The sequence below is a fragment of the Eumetopias jubatus genome, unplaced genomic scaffold, assembly GCF_037043125.1.
Source record: "Eumetopias jubatus isolate StellerSeaLion01/CBP00866 unplaced genomic scaffold, mEumJub1_p1.0 scaffold_6, whole genome shotgun sequence".
Classification (NCBI taxonomy): Eukaryota; Metazoa; Chordata; class Mammalia; order Carnivora; family Otariidae; genus Eumetopias; species Eumetopias jubatus.
In genome coordinates, this window is record NW_028274812.1 from 20,274,826 (window position 1) to 20,301,730 (window position 26,905).

Consider the following 26,905-nt stretch of genomic DNA (forward strand, 5'->3'; position numbering starts at 1 on the left):
AAGTGATAATGTGTTCTCTAAATAATTCTGTAGGTGACATTACAATCACTCAAGCTCTTCGTTTCTAACACTTAATGTGGAAAAACTGGAAGAAGTCCAGAAAGAAGGAAAGAAATTGGAAATTAAATATGTAACTCTTTTTTATTTTTATTTTTTGAGAGAGAGAGAGTGTGCAAGTGGGGAGGGGCAAAGAGAGAAGGAGAGAGAGAATCTTAGGCAGGCTCCACACTTAGCAGGGAGCCCAACGTGGGGCTCAATCTAACAACCCTGAGATCACCACTTGAGCTGAAATCAAGAGTTGGACACTTAACTAAGCCACCTAGGCACCCCTAAACTTACTGAGCCACCCAGGCACCCCAACTTATAACTCCTTTTAAAGAGTAAATCCAAAGTATTATTTGTAAGGTCCTTCAAGGAACAGAAAAATGCTTTTTTCTCTGAGATTCCAAGTTTGATTCCATATATCCAGTGACACAAATTAATTAAAATGTTGAGATATGAGAGATGGTTTTAAACAGAGGGAAGCAAGGATGTAACTGGGAGGCCAATTCCAAATCCCAAAGAATTAAAGCTGCAGCAGGCAAAACAAGCTGCTTTATTCAATTTGTACTTCCATTCCTCACATTTGAATGAGGTAAGTGATTGATTAGCATGTTATCTCTCTGACACGCCACGCTTTATGTTTTGTAAAGTACTTTCACTTCTAATTGCTTTCTTGTGATCCTCGCAACTCTATGAGATGCAAATATTTAAGCAGCATTTTTATCAGTGAGGAAATGGAAATTCAGAAAAAATGCGATTTTCAAGGTCACCCAGCTAGTTATCAGCAAAGAAAGAAGTGCTTAGGAATTATGCCTACGCAGTTTCACTGAACTGAGGGTGGTTCCCAGTTGACCACCTAAGATGTGTGTGGATACACTTATTGTATTTAAAGCACCTAACGTTCCGCATTGAAAAGTGGTTACAAAGGCAATGTACTATTCTTAGTTCTGGCTCCAAGGAATTGGTTAATAGAATTAAATGTGTGTGTGTGTGTGTGTGTGTGTGTGTGTGTGTGTGTGACAGAGTGAAAAAATAAATAAACCTTGTCATTTTATGTCATTGTGTATCTTCCCTTAGGGCTTGGGTCTGTGCATTAAGGATACTGGTTACAGTGATGTTTCTACTGAATTCATGAACTGTGATCTGGTTATGAAAAAAGGAGAGTATTTACTAGGATACCACAAGCAAGGCTTGCCTCACTAGGAGAAACAGACAAGTAAATGTGACAAGGACACTGTGTTTTCAAGAACTGCATCTGTTCACAGTTCTTCTGGTGAGAGCTTATTAACATGTTTACTACAGCAGGAGACAGCCAAGTTCTGTAACTCTGCTAACAATTTGCTTAGACTCAGAGACAAGTTGACAGTATTTTCTCTGGTCAGTTTCAACAAATGTTCATAAACAACCCTCGAAGAGGCCAATAGTAGGCAGATTTCAAATATTTGGGGAAATCACGCAAGTCACAGTAAAAATAAGAACGGTAATGAACGTGAAGATCAGCTATTGCTCCTTGTAAAAATCATAGATGTTGTCAAACTTGAAAAGACACTAAATTACACATCATTTGGCCCAAATCCGCAATTTTAAAAATGAGAGTGACTTGCCCAAGTCCCCATACTTAGTTCATGCTGAGTTAGAATCCCCGGTACCTGGGCCTAGAGGATGTGCCCTTCCTAATTATCCAAAGCACTGGTCACAGACTAGCAGCCAGGGTCACAAACTGGCAGCCCTCCAAGCTTTGTTTGGTCTACACAGTGCTTTAAAAAATTAATCAGCTGCTGAAACTGAAAGACAGAGACAATTTCACATAGAATTTCCAATTTCTAGCTTTTCTTGAAATAAGAGACCTGGAGACAGCAACCCCACATTCTCCCACTGCCACAGTTGGCTAAAGACCACATGGCTCCCGCTCTCCTGCTCCCTCAGATTCCCACAGGGTCGGCCTCGCCTTTTTATCGTCATCTGCCTGATCCCTGTAGACTTTAGGGTTCGTGGTCCTTGCTGTTCTGCAAGATGCTTTAAAAAAAAAAAAAGCTAAAAAGTAACTAATTTTATAGAAAGACACTATATTCCGAATGTATCAACTGTTCCATTCCATTCCATCCCAAAGATGAGAAAAAGGAGTTCTAGTCTGACAGAGATGATACTATGCACACAAAAGCTAGTTTGGTGGGGAATGGACAAATTACAGCAACCTACTGTTTGAATGCATTTTTGTATGGTTTTGAGTGAGACTGAATTCATATAAACAGTAAATTTGTTAATAACTAGTGAATCCATTGGAAAGTTTTCTCACCGATTAATCTCTAACTTCTTCAAATCAATTTAATGATTGACTAAATTCAACTGTCTTGCCTTTTTTTATTTAATGAATTTGTGTATATAAATAAAAAGCATTAAAATTCACTATTTAGGGTAAAGGGGCATTTGTTTTACCACTGGCAATCCTGCTTCCTGTTTCCCCAAGTTATTTCACTACAATCACATTCCCATTTTTGTTGGTGATCAGTTTTATTTCCTTTTATCTACCAATGCAAAACCAAAGATAACCCATTTTTACAGCTGCTGAGGGAAATTATGTATTGCTCTATATGCTGCCTACACACTGTCAGAAAATAAACACACCTACCCAACCCTGAAATTCTGTTCCCACAAACATAAATACACACCACTCCATGATAGACCATGAGGTCTGTACTCAGAATTTCAATGCAAAAGTTGGTATGTACAAAAGAAGGAATAAACAAGTTAATATGTTAGAGACTAGGAATCGTGATTTTAGAGGAACTCCAATTTTGGGTGGAATGAGTTCTCTGTCTCAGGAAAAATGATTTTTTGAAAAATCAAAAATGGAAACAGAAGCACACTTTCCTAAAAATAAAGGAAAATCAGTGCTCTCACTTCATTCTAATGCATGTAAAGTATTAAAATCTGTAACGTTGATCTCAACATGAACGCTGGAGTCCTGACCACAAACTTCCTTATGTGCCGATTACATGCAAGGTCTGATGCTAGAACCAAGAAGCTCACCTCAACCTCCCAACTTCTATTTATTAAATCTCAGCTTCCTCAAAATATTTGGCATCGTTGTCCAAACAGTTATTCATGCATACATTCATTTAACATGTTTTTAAACAACAGCTGGTATGTGCCAGGGACTGTACTGGTCTTCAGGAACGCAGCATAAACAAGATAGGCAGGTTCCTGTCTGTATTGGAAACATAGCCCAGACCCAAGGCAAGCAAGTCTGTTCCTCCCCATCTCAACCTAGCCTGTGCTCAGCTCTCCGCACTCACCCACTCACCACAATCACCCCCGCCTTGTCATTTGCCTTCCACACTCCCCCTGCCATAGCAGACAAGGGAGAAGGCTGTTGGTGACACCAAAAATGACTCAGATATCCCTCTCCTTCAACACTCCGCAGCCCCAGTAAGCATCTGGCAAAAAGAATATCCACTTATCCACTGTCCAGTAGTTGAATCCTTGCCGTACTTGCTATGAAACATTCCTGGTAGATCATTAAAAAACAAACATAAAAACAAATATGGCACCCCAGTGTACATTGAATTTCCTAGTGTTTCTTTGAGTCTCATGACTGATTGTCTTTAGAATCTTTCCTTCCTTTCTCCTTTCCATAAATATGAAAAATGAATTTCTATATCTCCTGACATAAAATATGTCAGGCCCAACATGCTTTACAGATACCTTAGGATAAAATATAAGCATAGAAAGTGAAAGGCGAAAGATTTATGCGATCTGAAGAGAAACCAGAGCATAAGCATAGAAAGTGAAAACTGTTTAGGAGAAGCAGTGTTTGCTATGGATATTTTACCTCCATAAAAAAATTGTACCTGTTATATAATTATTACACCTATGATATAATTAAATCTATTATATTACTGCTCAATCTGAGAATATGGGATGGACAAAATATGGTGTTTCCTTCTCATTTCTTCCTCCAATCACCCATACAATATAAATAATGAGAGAGTACTTTGGGTACTTATAATCTGGTAGTTAATTCCACAATAATAAAATAAAAAGCTTGAGTAAATAAAAAGCTGCTTTCATTTAACAATAAATCAGAACAAATTAAGCATCCCTATGTACCTTATAAGGTACAAGACATTTTGCCAGCAGCCAGACAAATTATGATGATTTAAAATTCAAGGGAATACCAGGATTCTTTGACTTATTTCCTCCTATTTAAGCAGGATTTAAAGAGTCTATATTAAGAAGCATGTCTTACGCATTTTTATATCCCTAACACTCAATAACTGTTGCATTTAATCAAATGTCAGAAGCAAGTCTTTAGTTTATTGAGATTTAACTCAAAGACTGATACTGTGCAGCTAAGCAAAAATCAGAAGAGTTTTTTTGAAAGTCCTACAAATGGTACTTTCCATACATTATGTGGAACCTCCCCATCTCTGCAATTATGGGTGAGGCAAATTCATGTGTTAAAAATATGGTGTACACAGTGGTCCCCAAATCTGGCTGTGCAACAGAATTACCTGGGGGAGAGAAATGGTAAAAATGCAAGTCGCCAACACCATCCCCCGACAGGTAGCAATATCCCCAGAGGGTTCTAATCACATTTATTTCAGGATCACTGGTGGAGACAAAAGAGCCCCAGACTGAGAACATGGTTCTGATGTCTGTTCTGCCACAAAGTAATCCCTTAACCTTGAACACCAGGAATCTGTCAGTTCTTTATTCATCCTACAAGCATCCATGGAAAGCAATCTCTGGATTTCAACTCCTTCATCTATGAAATTAGGCCATTGGAATAGATGATCTGAAATCCCTTCTACTAAAAGGTAATTCTAATTCTACCCTATAGTCTACATTATAATCATTCCACCGGCACCTGTCTTATAGTATATAGCCTTATATAAAGTACTTGTGTATCTGTTTTAAAGCCCCTGTTGAATTAAATTCAGAAAATCATATTGAAAAACATTTTGACCAAGCATAGCACAAGATCCAAGTTCTGGACACAAGCTTGGAAAAACCTGAATCATGCTTCTTATATCCTAGATTCTCAATAAATATTTTTTAGTGAATGAATGAAAGACCAAAAGTACAATTGTTTAAGTTTTTGAGCCTCATTTCCTCAACTGCTATACACCAAAAATCACTTTTTAAATCAGGAATACAAAAAAAAAAAAATTATCTTGAGGCCAACTATTAATGACTGAGAATTGTATCGAGTTGAAACTTAACCAAATCCAGGAGAAGAGATACCAGAATAAGTTAGCAATGTCTATACATAGGGTTGTTATTCTTGCTACAAACAGATATTCAAAAATATCTATTGTAAGCCTTTTGGGTGCCAGGCACTGTTCTAGGCTCTGGAAATACAGCAGTGTCCTTTTAGTAGGTGAGACTAACAATAAATATGTAAACAATTGCAGAAATGAGATAATTACTGATACTCATAAGTGGCATAAAGTAAATAAAACAGAGCAATGGGATAGAAAATGAGAGGAGAAGAGTGGTAAGTTAGATTGCGATGGCCTTCCTGAGGAAATGACATTTGAACTACGTAAGTCCTGGATGAAAAGAAGTGGCCAGCCACTAAAAGATCTGAGGGAAATGGATCCTCACCAGAGGAAAGCCTTAACACCAAGGCCTCAATGAAGGGCATCCTTATTTGTGTGTGCTCAAGGATGGCAAGCTGGCCCAGGGCTACAGCGTGAGGAAGGATGGAACGGGTGAAACTGGATGATACCCAAACAGGCTCACCCTTTGTATTTCCAGGGCCAGACCCACTCTCTGCCACCTTCTCTTTCTGCCTCCAGGCCCTTTGTCCTTTGGGAAGGGCTTGCGTACATGAGTGTGGACTCCAATGTCTGTTTTCCAGACTTCAGCAGAATCTCTTCAGGTGAGACCAGGCATCTATAGGTTTTTAAAGCTGCCCCAGTGAGACCAATGTGCAGCCAGAAAGGAGAACCATTGCCCTAGGTAAAAAGTAAAGTCTTGAGATACAAACAGAAGAGGGACTGAATTTATGGCCCAGAAAAAAATAAAGAAGGGTAAGGTGATTAAGTAAATATAATGTAAATACAATATTTTAGAACATTTGGTATAGAAAATGCCCCCAAATTTCTAACTCCTTCCCTAAGACAAATAAAGAATATCTTTTCCTCACAGCCTCACTAGTCTGAGAAACAATTCTTACTTTACAAGGTCAATTTATTTCAACTAACATTCACAATCTATGTGCAAGGAGTTAAAACAGATGCTACCTGGATATCACACACACACCCACCAAAAAAAGGATCCTACCCCCAAGAAAGTTATAACCAGCACAAATATTTACTTTCATATGATCTTACTGATATGACTTAAAGCCTTGTATAGTCCCGTTTCCTTTCTGGTGCCACCCATTTCAGAGTTCAAACTTGTAGAGAGTAGAAGCAATTACTATATATAAATCAAGATTATATAAGTTTCCTTAGGAAATGATAGTGATAATGATTAAAGATGATCATCAGAGACTTTCAGGAAACAATGATATACATATGTTTATAGCTAGAACCAAATAAAAATGATGAAATCAGAATAACCTTTGATGTCCTCCAACTGGCCTGTGCAGGATCAGCTCTCCCCTCTTGGCCACTCTGCCATGCCTATCCTAGGCTGATCTGATAACTCTGAGGCAATAACTGAAAAACAGCGTTAAGTGCTATTCTTTCCAAAGGTACTGCCTTTTAATAAGAGCTTATTAAGCACTCAAAATTCCCCAGATGAAAAGTAGTATATGGGGCCTCCTTTTCCCCCTCTACCAATAAATTCTATGCCAACTCTGGAAGGTATTATATTTACAAAGGTAGGAGAAGTCTTTCCCAAGAGAAACTAACCAAAGTAGAATATGCCATATCACAGTCCTTTATTAGCTTTTATGTATGTATGTGTGTATATATGTGTGTGTTTGTGTATGTTTTACTGAGTTCTTATGATATGCCAACCATTATCTTGTTTAATCCATGTGAAGTGAGTATAATTACAATCTCTGGTTTACATAGTTGAGAAGTGAGACTGAGAGGTTAGGAGTCTTGCCTAAAGTCACATAGCTCAAATGTGACAGAATAAGAAACCAGGTCTCTCTGAGTCCAGAAGCCTCCCTCTTAACCACTAATCTTCCTCCTCTATACCCACACTTCTTATTGTGCATCTGCCTGAACAACAACAAATGGAGGAGCCAAAATTTAAAAGGCTGATGGCCCCCACTGGTGAGCCAAAGCCATTGGTAGACCTCTCCCAGGAAGGGATGGTCAGACTGCTGTTACAAAGCCATAAACTCTATGATCCCCTTCTCAAAGAATCACAGCTCATTCAGTCCGACCCCATCTAACATCTGCATTCTTCCTACAACAAACCAAGAGTCTCATAACATACTGCTATGTACCCATAACAATAGGCACCAAACAGGAGAGGATGGCTTCCATATGAACTAACACTCCGCTAGAAAATCAACTGGCAGTGTTTGTAAATTGTGCTTTTGAGAATGAGTTAGTTTAGACCATTGTTAAATTAAAAAATGTAATAAACTCCCCAAGTACTAAAGCCCTAGAAATTTCTAGAGAGAAGCCTTTCTTTCCCTTTGTCCAGTGGAAAAAAAAAATCCTTCATTTCTGATAGGACTTTTCTGGACACAGAAAAAAGAGGCATGGTTTATGGTTTTTTATCATCATTTCCAGGAATATCAAATTTGAAGTCTGAAGAAATGTCAAGTATGCTTTAGAACAAATCAACATGTAGCCATCTTATGTGATAAAATGCTAACACTGGTTAATTCCTGGAGTTAGAATTATGGGTAATTGTCATTTTCTTGATAATACTGTTCTGTATTTCTCAGTTTTCACAGAAAGCATATACCATATTTAGTTTAAAACACACACACACACACACACACACACACACACACACACACACACACACACACAGGAGTGCCTGAGTAGCTCAGTCGGTTAAGCATCCAACTCTTGATCTCAGCTCAGGTCTCAATCTCAGGATCAGGAGTTCAAGCCCCGCTTGAAACAAACAAACAAATAAAAAATAATACAGAATAATATGAAAAGATTCATGTTAAAAGGTTAATAGTGATTCTGATACACATATATATATATCCATCTTCACACCCTGACGTCTCCCTCCGTTTGTCTTTCTACAATCAACAGGAGCGAGCTTTAGAGTGGACACACATTTCTGAACATGAAAAGAACTGAAAAGGAAGACCTAGAATGCATTCATTTTATTCTTTTCTGAAGTAGTGTTAGGCTGAACTATGTGGTCCTCCTGATTAACTAGGGCAGGTATGTTAGATACAATCTAGCTCAAGGACCTGATTTTTTAAGACACTGTCTGACTTATGGTTATATGGTCTCTGCCTTCATTTGCATTTCCCTTACTCATTTAAATAGCCATTCAAACGCTAACAATATCTAGACCCAAAGTCATAAACCTGTTAAATATCGTAGCACCTCTTTATACAAATGATATAGCAGTCAGACACCTGGGCTTTGGAATAAGACTGACCCCATGTCTGTCATTTTTTACCTGTATGACTTAGAAAAACATTTTTAATCTTTCCAGAGTAATAACAGTACATACTTTTTAGGGTTATTGAGAGGACCAAATGAACTAATGTACACAAAACAGCACAATGCCTGGCATACCATAAATGCTCAATCAATGGTGCTGGTATCATTACTATTTTTCAATAATAATAACAGACATCTAAGTTATATTACCGTTTATGAGTAGAATGTGGTGGGACAGATTGGGGAGGGGTGGTTAGTTAAAGGCTAAGCAACTAATAGTCCATAAAAAGATGAACATCGGTTGCACCATAAAGACTAGTTTTTTCAGCACATTCAGGAAGCACCCAAGCCTAGACCAGGTTCCACAACATAGTAACCTGAGTCCTATTTATTTATTTATTTATTTATTTCCTATGCCTGCTGTAACAAAGTACAGAGCACATGGCATAAACAACAGAAATTTATTGTCTCATAGTTCTGGAGACCAGAAGTCTAAGATCAAATGTCAGCAGGGTTGGTTCCTTGTGAGGGCTGGGAGGCAACATCTGTTTGAGGTCTCTCTCCCAGCTTCCAGTGATTTGCTGACAATCGGGCATTTCATGGCTTAAAGATGTGCCATTCAATCTCTACCTTCATCTTCATATGGTATTTTTCCTGTTTGTGTGTCTCTCTCTATGCCCCAATTTCCCCTTTTTATAAGGACATCAGTCATATTGCATTAGTGCCCGACCTAATGATCTCATTTTAACTTTGTTACCTCTATAAAGACCCTATCACCAATTAAGGTCACATCCTGAGAAACTGGGCATTAAGAATCAAACTTTTTTGGGAGGACACAATTCAACCTAGAATAAGAACAGATGGCAAAAATGGGAATTACATTTGAAAAAAATTGGGGAAAGTACATATTTTAATGCAGTTTTTTTTTCTTGAACCACTCAAAATGCAAGAGAAAACACACTGTAAACTCTAAAGTCCAACATTGTGCCAAGATGGCATTATTATGGTGGATGGAACTCTATAAATGTAGAGTGTTTTTGGTTTTTAAATATTTCCTTCTTAAGAAAAAATAGGAAGCCAAAGGATTCCAATATCATGGCCAGCACAAATGCCTATTCGATTACCTTTTAACAGAACCGCCACTTGATTATTCATTCAACATGTATTAATCAAGCACTTATTTTGTGCTTAACCCCATGTCAGACCTTACAAAGGGGGAAATCTAAAATAGGTACATGCAGTAAGAAGTGTTGCACCTGCTTGTGAAGATACAAATTATATGTCTTTTTGTAGTCCTTAAGAGCTGATGGGACATGGTCCTTAACGAATCCAGAATGTGTGCTCTCAAAGGCTGATTTCCAGGAATCCCTGCATGTCATTACAGAGTGAAATAAAATATGATCTTGCAGATCACCAAGGGTGGCATCACAGCTGGGAGTTGAGTGGAAATATGCCCGTCATATGCCAATCTTCACATTTGAGACAATTCACATTTTCACTCAACTGTTATCCCCAAGGTTGCAACTATTCTTCCAGATTAAGATTTGACCCCCAGGAGTATGGGCAATAATCCCCAATTCAAGAATGAACTCACCCCAGATAAATGCCACAGAGAAATATGCTGCAAAAGGCAGAGAACACAACCTCCCCATATGCAGAAGCAAATCAAAGTTACCCGTGCATGATGCCAGAGGGGATGGCAGCTTTGGGTGACAGGTGGCATGCTTCTCCGCCAAGGAGAAGGCGTTGCTCCTGGCAGTTTTTTTAACTGAGGCATGTGACCTAAGTAGTGGCATTTCACAGCTGAGAAACCAGCTTGTAATATGCCTCTTGCTTCCCTGAGAGGCGGGCCACATGTCCATGTAGACTCCAACTCTAGCTGCAAAACATTGCAATACATTCTCCTGTGTCCTTCTTATGACCAAATATTTATATTGTTATGGAAATGCAAATGGACAGTATGATTAATGACATTTTGCCAGAGGAACAAAGAAGATGGCTTCCCTGCAAAGGTGTCACTTTCTAGAACAAATGCTACAAGGAAGAAAAAAGGACCAGAAAAATGAGTGGGTGGGAAGAGTTAAAAATAAGTCCCTATTTATCAGTCTTTGGTAGAAATTTGCAAAAGAGGGTCCACTTTATTTTGACTAAATTAGCAGATGGAAGACAAGTTCAAACTTTGACATTGTCAGCACTCTGAGATCTGGGTCTACTTTTCCGATAAATTCTTTCACAACTCCCTTTTAGATAAGTGTTGCCCCAGACAAATTAACCAGCTCATCTTTACCTGTACATCTGTTAGCATTTTACTCAGAGCCCTTATTTACATGACTTCCTTCATGAGAAATTCCTTTACCATCTAGCTCTTCCTTTGCAAGGCTAGCTAGCATTAAGACCAAGTTCTAATGCTACTTATTCCAAAATACCTAACTAATGTCCCCACCTAAAAGTAATCTCCTCCTCTCTTGAAACTCCACACTCTCTCCTTATCCACATTCATTCACACAATGAAGTGGCAAAAATTATTTCTTTATCTCTCCTTCTGGACTATAAGCAATGGTAGGAACTACAGGTTATCCATAGTCTGGAAACATAGATATGTGTGTATATACACACATATGTGTGTGTATATATATATATATATATATATATATATATATATATATATAGCTATAAATATCAGTATAATTTCTCATGGATATTTACCTAAGTTAGCACCCTTGATGGATATCTGCAGTCTGGATTCATTCTTGATACTGATGCCCAGTACAATGCCAAATGATTAGTGGGATCTGCATTTGTCAAATAAATGAATTCACTGGTTGGCTCACTGGCATGAAGCTAATGCTTGGCCTTCAAGCCCACATAGAAAGACTAAGGGTGGAGAAAAATCAGAGAGTAGAAAGAGAATATGAAGAGATAAAGGCAAATGATCTGGAGATGCTTCAGAGTTTACGGAGAGCAAAAGCTGAGCTACAGTGAAAGTCTTCTTACAGTATTGAGCTGTGTGCAACCTCAGGTAAGTCACCTAAGCTCAAACTTTTTCTTTTCAAATAGGGACTTAGAGAAATATTTCTTTCAAAACAAAATCTGTCATTCTAAATAAATGCTAAATAGAAGTGACTGCTTATAATGTTCTGGGAAAAGCAGAGGTCAGGAAGCAGTTATTAATAATTAAAATGAGAAAATAATAATGTAAGTTAGAATATATGGTCAAAGATACTGCAACTAGCTATATTTATATAAAACTTTACGGTTTCAAAAGTACTTCCACCTCAGTTCACATGGTGCTCACAGGAGGCTGGGACGAAAGCATGACAGACCCTTTACAGATGAGAAGACAGGCTTAAAGTGGTTTGTTGACTTGTTCAGAGTCACAAGGAGTAGCTGATGGAGAAAATGAGACCAAACTCAGCTCCTTCCACTCAGTAAACTTCCCACTGCATGTTGGGCACTAAAGTCTAAGGAGACTATTGGTATGGGACATCCATTATTCATAAAATGGGGGACGGCACCTGGGTGGCTCAGTCAGTTAAGCGTCTGACTCTTGGTTTCAGCTCAGGTCATGATCTCAGGGTACCCCTTGAGCAGAGAGTCTTCTTCCCCCTCTCCCTCAGCCTCTCCCCATGCTGTGCACTCCGTCTCTCTCTCTCTCTCTCTCTCTCTCTCTCTCTCAAATAAATAAATCTATTAAAAAGTATTCATAAAAAGGAAGAAAATGAAAAAATATAACTTGTGAGTCCTAATTGACAGTAAACGTAGTAATTTTTCCTCAATTATCAGAAAGGTAAAGGTGAAGAGGACTATTTATTGAGAAGAGTTTACCCATAAAACATGCAATTAATTGGATATTTTCTTTGCTTTATTCTACTATCATAAGAAAAAATAAAATAAAAAATTATTTATAAAGAATTTAGCCAAAACAAATACTTCCGAGGTGGTTCGTTTTTGGAAGTTGAATAATTAGTCTATTCTCTTGTTTCATTTACATTCACAGTGCTGGTAATAGGAATTGATGGGAAGCACCTCAAGCTCTTAAATCATCAAACCCTTTTACTAAGGCAGAAAAAGCAATTGGAACAAAATCCCTCCTTACATAATTCAATTAAACTAATATTTATTGAATGTCTACTATGTGCAAGGCAGTGTTTTAATTGCTGGCGATGCATCAGTGAACAAAACAAAGAGTCCTATCATCCAGAAATTTACTTTCCATCAGGGGTGATATGCTATCGGAGTAGAATATTCTAGTAGCAGAAGGCACACATGTAACCAGAAATTTGATTAACTCCAATGCCACATTCATCAAGTATTCAGGGTGGTTAGTGCATATTTTTAAAAATCATTAAATGTAAGAAATAGATAAATGTCTTTAGTATCATTTTGTAAATCCACACATTTTAAAAACCACTTTTTGCCTCTTTCGGGAGCATAGGACTTTGCCTGGAGACATGTATAAATGATTCTGAAGGAAATAATTCATAAATGTGTGAGAAGGCATATACAGTGCACTAGCATAAGAAAGACATTATCAGTTCTATCCAAATTGTGGTCCATGGACCATGTGAGAGCCTAGTAGAAATGTAGACTCTCAGGTCAGTGCAGGCCTACTGAATCAGAATCTGCATTTTATTGAGTTCCCAAGTGATATGTATGCATAAGGAGGTTTGAGAAGCACTGCTCTAGTGCATTCCTCTGTACCTAGGAGAGCCTAAAAATAATCTCCTGAAAGGAAGAATATAAGCACTTCAAAAATTAATCACTTGCTCAATATTTTTTCATTTTAAAAAATTGTTCCTTTTCAAGTAAAATTTTACTTTTAAAATGACAAATTAAGGAAATTACATACTAGCCTTTCCTTTGGCATGTATCAACATTGAAGAAAAGATGAAATTTGCCTTTTCACTGTTCCAAACTGGCATTTATAGCCAAAAACAAAGGGTAAACCAGCTTGACAATTTAGTACTAAAAAAAAATAATGATAAAAAATAATAATAGATTAAAATGCACTGAATGAAATAGGAATCCATAAGTTCATACTCACATAAATAAATTAATGAATAAATCAAAAGTTTGATGGTTAACAGGATATTCACAGAGTTTCAAAGCAACTTCCCATAAAATATTCATTAAATACAAAGAGAGGAGTAACTTCAGAGCAGAGAAGCCTGAGAGAGACACTATTAATCTAGTGATCAAAATTAACATCATCAGTAATAGGACAAATTTAAATCATATACCTTTTAGCAGTGCAGTGACAGGAATGCAGCATGACTTCTGGAATATTCCTAGCAAAGATGTATAACTTAAACCTAATCATGAGGAAACATCAGTGAACCAAAACTGAGGGGCATTCTACAAAATAATTAGATTTGTTATCTGCAAAACTGTCAAGCTTTTGAAATCAAGGAAAGACTAAGAAACTACTCCAAATTGAAAGAGCTTGAGAGACAGGACTGATTCTGTACCAGATCCTATTGCTACAAAAGACTTTACTGGGACACTAAGTAAAACTCAAATGGGGTCTGAGAGTTAAATGGTAGTAATGTGTCACTGATAATCTCCTGGTTCTGATGGTTATATTTTGGTTAAGTACAAGAGTATCCTTGTTTGTAGAAAATACACATTAAAGTATTCAGAGTTAAAAGAGAGAGAGAGATTCTTGGGGAGGCAGAAGCTAGGAGGAAGTAGAGGTTACTGGTACAGAGCACTGTTTCTATAACTCTCCTTTCCCTGCCAGCTCTGTGGTATTTGTTACTGTTCTTTTCCTGAAAATCTCTTCTCCCTTGGCTGCCATGATGTCTGCTTCTTTCCTGGTTCTTCCTCTTTCTCTTTCTAGTTTTCTAGTTTTCTCCATCCTTTTTCTGGATCCTCTTTCTCATTTTCGCCTTCCTCAAAGTTCTGCCCTTAGCATTCCTCTTTTCATTCTATATCCTCTCCCTTGTAATCTCAACCACTCTGGTGGTTTTAACCACAGCTATTTGCTGACAAATCACAAATCTACCTCCCTTTCCAGATCTTTGACCTGTGGGATCTCTCAACTTCCTGGTCTCATGGATACCTCAAATTCAACTACTGTAAAACTCACATTTTCCCAATCTGTGCTTCCTCTTTTCTCCCTATTTAGTTGTACAAAATGGACACCTAGGAGTTATTACTGACTTCCCTTTCTCCTTGATCCTCATAACCAATCAGTCACCAAACCCAAATCTCTCTACTAAACTGCTGTCAAATCCATTCTCTTTTCCATTCCCCATTGACATTTCCTTTAGTAAAGCTCTTATCATCTCTTGAATAAATTGATTAATTACATTGGGTTTTTCTCCACCACTTTCCGAACCATCAATGACCTACCAACTTGTGTCCCAATTTCCAATCTGACTTCTTTTCTTAATCTGTCCTCTTCAAAATCTTCAGGGTACCCTTTCCAAAATATAAATCTGATTGTGTTTCCTCTCTGTTTAAAATCCTTCACTCGCTCACCATATTTACAAAATAGAACCTAAATTTCTTGGCATGGCAATCCTATCCCTTCATGACATAGGCCTTTCCCCCCTTTCCATCTTGATCTTTCCCCAATCCTTTTCCCTGAATATATATTCCAGAATTACTGATAAGTCTAATTTCCCTGAGCCTACTTTGTTTTCTACATCAATACTTTTATTCATATTAGCTCTTCTGTGTCCTCCTATTCCTCTAATGGGGTGAATCTCAATGTCACCTCCTTTGGGAGGTTTCTATGAGGTTACCCTCACTTCTTTCCCTGGCCCAGAGAAAGGTAGTGACATTTTTCTCTGTTACCTCTCTATTCACACCTACTCCTATGGTTGCATTTATCAAACCAAATGGTAATCACGACACGATGAACTTCTTGATAGAGGAATTATAGTTTAGCTCTGGTCATCAGTGGCTACAACAGAGAGCCTGACCCAGAGGAAGTGTTCACTAAACATCTGTTTAATTATGACAGACATCTGAACACGTCTTCTTCTTTACCAACAGAGTAATATCTGTCAACCAAAAAGTGAAAATAATACAATATATTTATTTATCCAGGAAAAGGGATATTATTTGTTTCCCTATTTCAATATCTTCACACCACCCTTTAAATTCTATTGTAAACAGTTTCTCCTCTTCAACATACTGTCAGCAACTTGTTTATTGATCTTTTTTGTTCAGCCCTTTATAACATACAAATTGTAAAATGTATCAGAGTATCACAGAGAACAGAGGAAACTGCTTCAGAGGATCCAGCAATAACTATAGAATAATCTATCCAACTCTAAAGGAAAGCCCTCATCTATGGCCACATGCTATGGATGTAATTGTTATGAAGGAAGAACATGGGAAGCTGAATATGCTGCTCAAAGTTAGCAAATCAGCAAGATATACCTCTACTCTATTTGCACACCTTCACTCTAGAACATTCTTAAAATTACTTCACACTGGCTCACTTAAACTAAGGACATCTTCTTATTTAAGGTTGGAATAGACTGACAACAACAATAATATCTTACATTTATCTAGCTCTATTTCATCTGCACAATAAACTTAAGGGATTGTTTTTGTACATTTTGTCCTGATGGCTCTCTAAGCATGGCTAATTCCATGAACCCATTGGGCTTATCCTATCCCTGATCCCTGGAATCCAGCTCTAGGCATCCTTTTCAAATCTTCTCATCCCTATGCACTATACACACCCCTGATCACTTGCTATAGAGATGGTACCATAGGGCTATCTAAGTAAGTGTGATTTCCCACTCTTGACCACAGTCCTCACAGGGATGGAATTCTTTCCTCTTTCATTAAAAAAGGTGCTCCTTTCTGGTCTTTATTTTTCTGGACTGAAGGGGATGGGGGAAAATGACAAGTCTTAACTAGAGTTTCATATGGAATGGACACTTAAAGTTGGAAGTTCATTTTCTCTAAGAAAGAAGTTTTATCACTAGATGGTAACAAGCACAAATTTGCAGGTAGAGTTGCATAGATACAGGGAAGAAATCAGATCAAGTAAGAAAATGGCTTTATCTAGGCTTGCCAGAGGAATGTGAAGAGCAGGTGAGGTGGGAGCAAGAGAAGTTGAAAAGAAGAGGCTTCTATTGTTCAGAGGCTTTCTGATGTTTAAGAGTTCAGAGATAGAACAGTTCTTGGTGATGTCAAGGTTAGGTGGGTTGCTGAAGTGAAGGGAAAGGACAGAGTTGATGTTACTGAAGAGGATAGGTATCAATGGGTCACACACATGAATACTGGAATCAATCATAAGTATGGCAAGAGTCAATATTGAAAGGGAGGACTATCAGCAGTAAGAATGAGTTTTCAGGGACAGAAGAATCTCCTGGAAGCTGCTAAATGACAGCAGCAAAGTTGGGAAGAATGTAGCTTGGCTGAATGATATAAACCTCAAAGGAGAGAGGAATGCATGAAGATGAATCATGTGATTTAAAAACGATCAATCAATCAAATAATCAAGTCTTGTTTTAAAAAAGTATCTAACACAAAGTTGAATTAGTTCTGGCTTTGCTCCTGACAAATATTATGGTCTTGGGCAAGTCATGTTATTTTCCTGGGCCTTTGTTTTCTCATTTATAACATGAGAAAGATTCTTAAAATCTATAGCACATGCTACACTTTTAACCACGAATTTCATTTTTGTCTTATGTTACCAGGTTTTGGGTCAAAGATATATACCTGATTAACTGATTTCATGTACTTGCTCAATATTCATCAGCTAAGAAGAGCTAATATCTTAAGAATCTATTTCTTTCATGGAAGTTTAACAAAAGCACGTGAAAGTTGTATATACCATCTCCTTGTTCTCTGAAACACTGTTATGAGGTAAGTAATATAGCAGTGATTATCATTCCCATTTTACAAATAAAACTGAAATGAACATATGATATTTCCCATAGTCTTTTGTGCATTTATTTTTTTCAAATGATTAACTTTTTGTAACCCATGAGAGTATAACTACCTATACATATATGTCTCTTCTGACAGACTATGGGACCTTTGAGGATAATAATAGCAATAGCAATAATAACAGTCCTAATTCCTTTAATTTATGTATTCTTAGCACCAACACCAGTGTCTAACACATAATAGACACATGTGTTTACCAATGCATAAATAGTCATGTCTTCATTAGACCACGAAATAAGTTACTTGGTGACCAAAGAATTTCTCCCCAAAATCTTTTGGTACTCCAGTGGCCAATTTAGGCTTTTATCTAAATCGTTTTGATAATCACCTTGAATTTTCAATTTCTTGGCCATGAAGTCACCAAAATAGATAATTCTAAAATTGATAAATGATAATTTCTACCTAACCCAATAAATTCCCTTCATAAAAACATTAACTCTGTATTTGGTACCACAATACCACAAGTCTAAGAAAGCAAACTTCCCATGAGACTGAAGGATATTAAAATTATAATTTTTCCTGTAAATTCAGATCTTAAATGTTACATGGGCATTCATAGAGAGCAATTAGGCAGGATAAATAAGTAAGTAAATACATAAATAAATAAATTTGAGTACATAAATTACATAAATATTTCTACATAAAAACATTAATGATAGCTCTTTGATGGATAAGACAGCCACATCATTTTCAACCATAGCTTCTCTGAAAACTTCCTTCTACTGAGATGCTGCTTCCGATCAATATCAGAATGCATGAACTATGAGTTGTTTATTCAGTGGTTGTAGGTGCTCGCTAAAGTATTCTGTCCTCCACTGTGGTTTCCCAGCCCTCTGTGTTCTTACTATGGGGCACGCTGAAAATATGGCTTCTGACAAATCTCTTCATGATAATACCACTCTAGCCACTGCCTGGGAAGTTATTTAAAAATTCATAAAACAGTCATTGTATATTAGTACCGTAGATCACTAGGAGAAAAATTTTAGTGCCTGAAGAGGAATGGAAACTGCCAAGCCACATGATAGAAACATAAAATAGGAGTTGCCATCACCATCTACCCTATGCAGGCCAGCTACTTGAAAAATTTGTTCCAAAGCTAACAAAATCATAGGGTGATTGATGGCATGGCAGAAGAATCAAGAAGAGTTCAATCTTTCTCAAAATAATGAAGATGTCTCTTCTTTTTATCTTTGTATTTCACCTTAATCCTTTGCACATAGTAGCTATTTGCTAAATACTGATTAAATAACTTGCAAAATGACTTAATAAGTCTAGCCAATATAGGAGAAAATAACAAATACAGAAACTCAAAAGTATGGCAATCTGGGGCCATTTTTGGTAGGAATAAATGGTTTTATATTTTTCAATAGGCTTCAAGATTACCACTGTATCTCAGCACATGTAAAAATTGATAATCATAAAGATTACTTTGTATATTTAAGAAAAGTGTCTATTAAATCTAGCAGTCTTTTTTAAATAGTCAGAAAACCACATAGTATAGTTTGCAAAGATCACCTTGTAAAATGTTTAAAATGTATAGTATAGGGAATGTAACAAATAATATTTAATAACTTTGTATAGTGATAGAGGATAACTAGACCTACGGAAATGATCATTTCAGAATGTATGAAAACATCAAATAACTATTTTGCACACCTGAAACTAACATAATATTTCATATCAACTATAACTCAATTTTTAAAATGTAAAAGGTTGGAGGTTAAAGAAGTCAACTCTCAAGTACCCAGGTAAGTCAGCTGGAGAATCGATGTTCTGGATGAACAAGGTTTTATTTGGATGTGAACACTTTTTTAAAATCACAAATATAATACCTCATAACTATCCCTGGCTTTTCTTTTGTCCACACACCCATGCTTGCTAATAACGTATGTGCCCTTAGCCAAAGTACACATTGAATTAAATATATTAAATCTTAGTCCATGCTGTTTCAACCTAAAGAATCATGGTTTTGAAAACTACTCATGACATGCTTGTAAATTACACCAAAATTCTCCTGGTCCTCCAGGATTGCAAGACTAAAGATAGTTCAGACTCCTCCTTGTCCCTGACAAAGGAGCACCTTTTATTGTTCCCAACTATTTCAACAGCCAATTCATAGAATTCCACAATAACTAACCTTTTTATAGTTAGTTTCCCCCTACCCTTTAATAGATCTCCCCTACATATTTCAGTAAAATTCACTTTATTATCTTTGAATCACATCAAACTCTACTTAGGCATATATTTCTTGAAACCAAAACTCTTCGGCACTTGCTTCAAGATTCTCAACATTTTGTCCTTCATATCAATAAACAGTCACAGAGTCACAGAATATAAGAATCCATATTTGAGTTGCTATCTTCATTCTTAGTTCTTGGACCACAATCTCCACTCCAGTCAAGCTAACCCACTTACTTTATCCCCCATGGGGACATCCTTACTACTGCTTCTAACTTTTACAAATGTCATATTTAAACACACACACACACACACACACACACACACACACACACACACACACTAATCAAAATTCTTTGCTCTGGATTTTTCTAGCTAATTACACTCACCAATATTTTCTTTTAATGTTCCCTAAACATATATAAATTCATGTTTTTAAATGTCTACACTTATCTTTTTTTTTACATGTGTTCAAACTGTACCACCTTTACAGTGTAAAAGACTTAGTCACTGCGACCAAGTCTTCAAATTTTTTATATACACTTTTTGGTATAGTAAATCTTCAATTAGAGTTGAATATCTGATGGCTTTTCATTAAAATTACTTATATTAATTTATTTATCTATAAAGTGATACAGTATGAAGTGGAAAAGCATACTGTCAAGGAAATTCATAAAGGCTGAGTGACCACCAGAGTTAGCCAGGACATAGTTTGCTGGTGATGGACGACAGGACCCTCTCCTACTTAGTTTCAATATATATAATTAAATCCTGAGGACAAAAACCTGGTCCTAAAGTGATACTAAGATGAATTAAATAATCAAATCCTAGAACTTACTGATAAGGCAGATTTAAACTAATAATTTTACATTTAAAAAGAAACAAAAAAATCCTACTCTCAGAAAAAATAACAATAACAATATCAATACCAATAATTGCCCAAGCATAAAAAGAAGGAGATATGGCCCAGCAGCAGTACACATGTTTTAAAAGACTTCTGGATAATAACTTATCTAAGGTCTACTTGAGTTATCTGTGATGATGACAGAATTAAAAACTAGAATAAATGGGTTAGAGAACTGGTGAGGTATAGCATAAATGAGAGAGGATTTACTGATGACAAATATCACATGGAAGAGGAATTTAAATTGTTTTGGATGACTCCCAGTGGTTGATGGAGAGTTAGTGGAAATTTCAGGGAGTCAGGTCATTATATAGAAAGCTAATAGGTGAAATTCTGCTTCTGACTTTAAATCCTATATTCACCCATTCTCATTAGAAATCCTAATCATAAATAGGAAACTCAGAGCATATGGGAACTACTTTTTGGCAAAGTTAGCGGTGTTTTAAACATCTTTAACTGGTTGACCTAAATACCTTTGAAGACACTCCCATTCCTTATTTTGTGATAAAAAAGAGCAATTTATGAAGGTAACTTATTGTGAAATATGTTGGAATCAAGATAAGAAAGATATAAAGAAAGTTGCTGATGCATAGGTAGAAAATATGATATTTAGTAGAAATAAAATTCTTATTTCTACCTTCATTAGCTAAAGTAATAGTTAACTGACTTTGGAGTATTTTCCTCTGATGCAATTAGACTTTTAAAGTAAGTTTTATATCAAATAGAAAAAGGTTTCTAAGAAAAAAAAGATGATATTTTGAAAAGAATCCCCCAAAAAGGCCAATTTCATGTAAAATGTAAGCAAGCATCAAAAAAAGGTGCACCACAATGAAAACGTAACTGCAAACAAAAAAGCACTGTATAGTGAAGGGCACTGTATAGGAGCATAATTAAACCCTTTATCGTAACAATATTCATCTGACACTATAAGACAAAATACTGACAGAGAATGGCTTAAAACAAGTGAAAATGTATCCAATCAAAAAAAAAAACTTTTTGAAGCTACAAACTCAAGGAATATTCTTTATTGGACTTGTTCAATGCTTTTAATGTAATCAACTAGAATTATTTTAAAGTACTACTTTCTATAACTTTTTGAAATGATAAATTTGATTCTTGATGGAGAATCTGCATTTCATCATGAGGATGAAATACAGTGTCCTTGGCCAAGATATTCTTCACAGAAGTAGGCTATTTTTGTATTTTATGCTTAGCATATTTAAAGACACATACTCCAGGTGAGTAGCTTGCTCCAAAATGCACTCAATTTTTATTTGTGAATAAGGCTCTATTGTTTCAGTGCCCACCCTTCAACAAATCCTACCTCAATATTCTCAAGAACCAATCCTGGAAATTTTCTGGAGAGCCTACTGTAGGTAACTACATGTACACCAATTCTGTTTTATGTCAGGTAAACTGATGTTGTCATGACCCAAAGGATAAGTGTGGCACAGGTGATGTGGTAAAAGATTGAAAAGCAAGTAAAAGAATATAACAACTGAATTCTAGCTCATTTAAAAAAACAAACAGAAAATATCTCCAAGCTTAACTTCAGTATAAAATAAAATAATAAAGGGATATAAAAACAATTGGGGCATTCAAATAATAGGATGCCCCAACTGTGATTGTAAAGTCCATCAAAATTAACCATGAAAATGAAGACATGCTGGCCTAGTCACTTAGTACTTTTGATGTTAACTGTACTAGCCTAACTTCTAACTTAAAAATATATAATATATGATGATAAATTGACTAGAGAATGGCAAAATTTGGAAAGGAGAGGTGAAGGTCACGGGAGGTTCCAGAATTTCCAAGCTGCAAATTGCTAATACTCAAACTGGCCTCCTTCCTGAATAGTGCCCAGATAGCAGAGACAACACTGATATGTGGTCTTAGCAGCTTTTTGACAAGGAACTGTCACCAGTAGGTGACCCCATCAGTCTGAAGGCAGGAAAATTACTAAATGATGCAAGAAAATGCTTGCAGGCCAGTACACCATGGGTCCCTGAGAAGCAGGAGGGCAGAACCTCAGGAAAAATAAATTTCCATCTGGAGCTTATACAAAAGAGACTGTTATCTTTCTTTGCAGATAGAGGAAAATAAAATCAATTTAGTTTCCACAGATATTATGTCTAATAAGAAAAGAAACAAATTCTCCTTTAGAAGATATAAGATCATATAAAAAAGGCAAGGTGAATGGCATAAACTCTTGGTAATAGACACCAAAGTTAGCTCTGATGCTGTTCTATGAACACATAGTCTGGAATCAACTACTATAATAGTATGGAGACATTATCTCTGCCACACATGTCAGTCAGAAGGTAGAAAGGAAACAAAGTAATCCAAACTAATATAAGGGTGAAATTTTAATATGAGTCCTTCCTGAACAAAACTGGCAAACACAAGTCCAATTAATTTTCCAAAAACATAATTCTACTTGTCAGAAAGCAACCCACTATTAGTAATTATTTTTAGCAAAGTGATGCAACTGGAAAACCAATTGAAAATTGTCTTTTCTCTACTCTTCTCTACCCCAAAGTAAAATGGTATTATATTAAAATACGGAAAATAAAACTAGTATATAAAAGTGATGAAGTATTACTTCTTAAAGGAGGAATTTATACTTTTTATGTCTATAAACAATGACCTAGCTCAGTGGAGGGAGAATTATTTAATATTTAAGTAAGTCACATCCCATCTAGATTTTGCCATTCCCTTTTAGGGAGATCTAATGCTGATAACTAACACATCTTTAATTTGTGCTTTCAAGTTGTTCCACCTAAGCACTAGAGGAAACTATGTTAAACACTAAAACATAGGAAATTAACATTAGACATTAATATGTAAGAGATTAACATTTGAACTTAAAATTGTGTCTTAAAAAAGTTATATGAGATTTTGTTGAAAAAGAGGTATGCCATTCACTATTAAGAATGAAGATTTGGAAATTTGAGTCAGTTGTTAGAAGTCACAATATTGCAGCAGGAAGTTGTTTTTTCCCCAAAAGCAAACTCTGAAATTATAATGTATAATTCTACATTATTTTTATTTGCCCTGAAAACTGCTCCCTTTATAAATTAAAGCACTGGCTTTCATTAACAATCACCATATAACCACTTCAGTAAGAATGCTTCTTAATTTCTAAAATCAGACTTCACACCAGTAACTGAATATTGTGTAACTGTTAAAAGAATATGAAATCATTCCTTTCTTTCCTGGCTTTTCTTTTAATAATTTGATATTAAGAAATATAAATGCAGCAATATCCTCAAGATTCTCTTCCTTATGCCAGCATATATATATATATATATATATATATATATGAATTGTCCTAGGCATTAATGTTTAATCAGTTTCTTTATAAACATAATAAGTGAGTTAAGAATAGATTCAAAAGTCTCATTTTATCCCCAAATCTATACAGGCTAAGAGGAGGAGAGTAAGGGAAATCTTTATAAGAAATACTTCGAGAATTCATGTAAGTAAGATTCTATAAAAATCAAAGTTTTGAACCTCAAGTAAATCTATTTCATTTTTAAAAGCCATTTTTAAACTAATATCCACTATCCTTTTATTAGTAATTGATCTAACTAAATTCTAATGAGCAAAGTCATTGTGTAAGAAGAAAAAGATTAGAAACCAAAACTCAAATCCAAGAAGTCACCAGTGTCATTTCTCAAACACAAGAAAATTCTTGGGAGGAGTGAGGGCATCTGGACAATTTTAACATAGGTAATAGAAAATAAGTAAATGATTTAAATTATTTACTTTTCCATTGTATCTAAGATACTCCAGAATTTGAAATAAGTTTCTGATATACTGAGGGAGATGACTGCATTAATCCAACATTCACAGGTAAGCTTTGGATGTGAAAGAAGGGGCACATTAAGACAAAGAAGAACCTTCAGCTGTTCAAGACAAGATCAAGCTTTCAAGGCCAATTTAGGGGACAATAAGTTTTTTTGGTTTTGTTTTTTTGTTTTCCTAATTGCTCATATTGGATTAGTCTATTAAGCTTGGAAAATCATAGCCAGTCTCTTAATTAAGAGTAGTATACCACTTTGGGCAAACAAGCCTTTCAAACACAAACGCAGAATGTGAGGGCAAACATCTAAGTCCAAAAACTACAGTTGGACGCTGTTCATAGAGAGTTTGTATCTGATAGACTCCTACTATCCCCAAAACACCATGGGACACAGTTTTCCTACACTATAACTACAGAATGAGGATAAAAGGCAATGCCTTGGTGGTGGGCATGTACTGACAAGGGTAAAATCTGTTCCCCACAGTGATGTTAATAAATAGGGACAATACTACGATCACGATCGCATATCATGCAATGTACTCGCTTTCTCTGTACCTTTCCTTCCCAAATGCAATGCCTACCTTCTGTGTGGACTGCAGAGACATAGGTCCAATTGTAACGTTTGACTATGTCAAGCATTGCCCTTGCTTGCAAAGTGTCAGAAGGGACAACCCTCAGGAAGTATTTGTACAAAGTTTTGTCACTCAGGTCGATGCTTGTGGCAGAATAGGCAATCTGGGGGATGTCGAAGAGCTGGAGCAGGTTCTGCACTTGAATGGCTACGGAGCTGGAGCCTGGGCCGATCACACCAGCAATAGGCTTTTTAGTCCTGCCTAAGGGGAGGGACTGGCCGTCAGGCAGGCACCGGTTGAGCCCATCCTTTTCATCTCGAATGGAAATCAGAGAGTCCCTGATGAACTCGATGCTCTGCTCCAGAGCCACAGAGGAGTGCCAACAGGAGTCCCGGATCTCACTGCCCAGAGTGATATTGGGCAGGAGGACCGGGTCCGCGTTAATCTTATCCAATGTATGGAACATGGCCTCCACTCTCTGGATGCCATACTGCTCCCTGATCTCTCCACACTTCCTCTCGGGCACCTTCTCTGCCGGGGGCTGGTGGTGGACTGAGAAGAGGGCCCCAATGATGACATCTCCGTCCATTCTGGCCACCGAGCGCTGAGACGAGGCTCCCGCCAGCAACACTTTCCTACCGGGTCCCCTGGGAAGAAGGGACATATCCAAAAAGATCGCTGGGAAAAAAACCAAGAGGAGCCGGACCATTGTGCTGAGGACGCCGTCCACAGCCGGCCAGCCGCGTTCCCACGCTGGTCCTGCCAGCCGGCTCTGCGGGCTCGCAACGTAGACAGATGCCCGACGCCTGCCTCTCCCAGCTCGGTCCTGCTTGCCAACACCGCTGGTCCAACACTTCCGCTGCCTGCACCCCTGCCTCCTTCCCCTCCTCCTCCTCCTCCTGGTCCTCCAGGACCACCTCCTGGTCCTGGAGGCGTTTCTAGGGGAATTTGAGCCCCCTTCTTCACTGGTGCATCAAAGTAAACTGGTCAAGAGTACAATGGACGCCGTGGTGGCAGCCGTGAGCTGGACGCTGCCAACAAAAAAGGAAGAAAATCAAAGCTGCGTTATCACAGAACCTGTTTCAAAACTCCGGGTCCGTGATGTTAAATGTTAATAGTTGCCCGGTCTATTTCGTTCCAGCACATCATGATATCGGGGGAGGGACAGCTTGGGAGCCAGCTATGGCCAAGGCGGAAGGTGGTGCGTCCTGCCCGCAGTGCCCTCATCCGTCCCTGAAGGCGCAAAGCCCCGCCGACCTGCCCCTTCCTTCAGCTTCAAGCCTTTTCCAGGTCCCCAAATACCCATTACACTTACAGACTTGACGGGGAAAGGGAATAAAGGAGAGGAGGAGCTAAGGCTTTTAATTCAAAAGAACTTTTCGGATTTGAAAAGATCAACTTTTCCCAGAAGAAATTTGGAAACTCATTATGAAGCTGTAAACATTACTTCAAGATGAACGCAAAAAAGGAATTCATCTTTTACTTTAACTTCGAGGGGTTGAAGAGACCTCAACATACAACCCAAGTAATAAATATAATTTGCCAGGTTGAGGAAATCCATATTAGTTACTAAGGCAACGCCTGGTAAAGTCTCGGCATGTCGGAGTTTGGTATTTCTCCCACACCCCCGCCCCCCCCAAACCCCACACACACCCAAGAAGTCAGGCTTACTGTAGATGTTCAGGGAGAAAGGGTGCAGATAAGGTAATTTGTTTCCCGCGATGGAAGGTGGAGGGAGGAGGTGTAGGGGGCCCCTGCACTCGCCTAAATCGGGACCTTTGGCTTTGCACATTTCTAGAAAGGGAATGGAGGTGGGCTTCTGGGTAGCTCTTGCAGCGGTAGCTCAAGCTCTGCCTTCTTCAGAACCCTGGACAGTGCTCAGTCCCGAGGCAGAAACCTTCCCCCGCAGCGCCTGGAGGGGACGCCTTTTGCAACC

General features: G+C 37.4%; 1 protein-coding gene across 3 annotated transcripts in view; it reads right to left on the bottom strand.

The window, feature by feature from the left end:
- GRM1 (glutamate metabotropic receptor 1) overlaps positions 1–25,684 on the bottom strand; it is a 432,450-nt gene extending 406,766 nt beyond the window's left edge. For 2 of the 3 annotated variants that reach the window (XM_028103378.1, XM_028103379.1), the window contains exon 1: positions 24,979–25,678. In XM_028103378.1, coding sequence (XP_027959179.1) covers positions 24,979–25,678 — 700 coding nt within the window. Of the gene's footprint in view, positions 1–24,978 lie in introns of all 3 variants that reach the window. The other variant, XM_028103377.2, reaches the window with a different exon arrangement.
- Between the last annotated feature and the right edge of the window lie 1,221 nt (positions 25,685–26,905).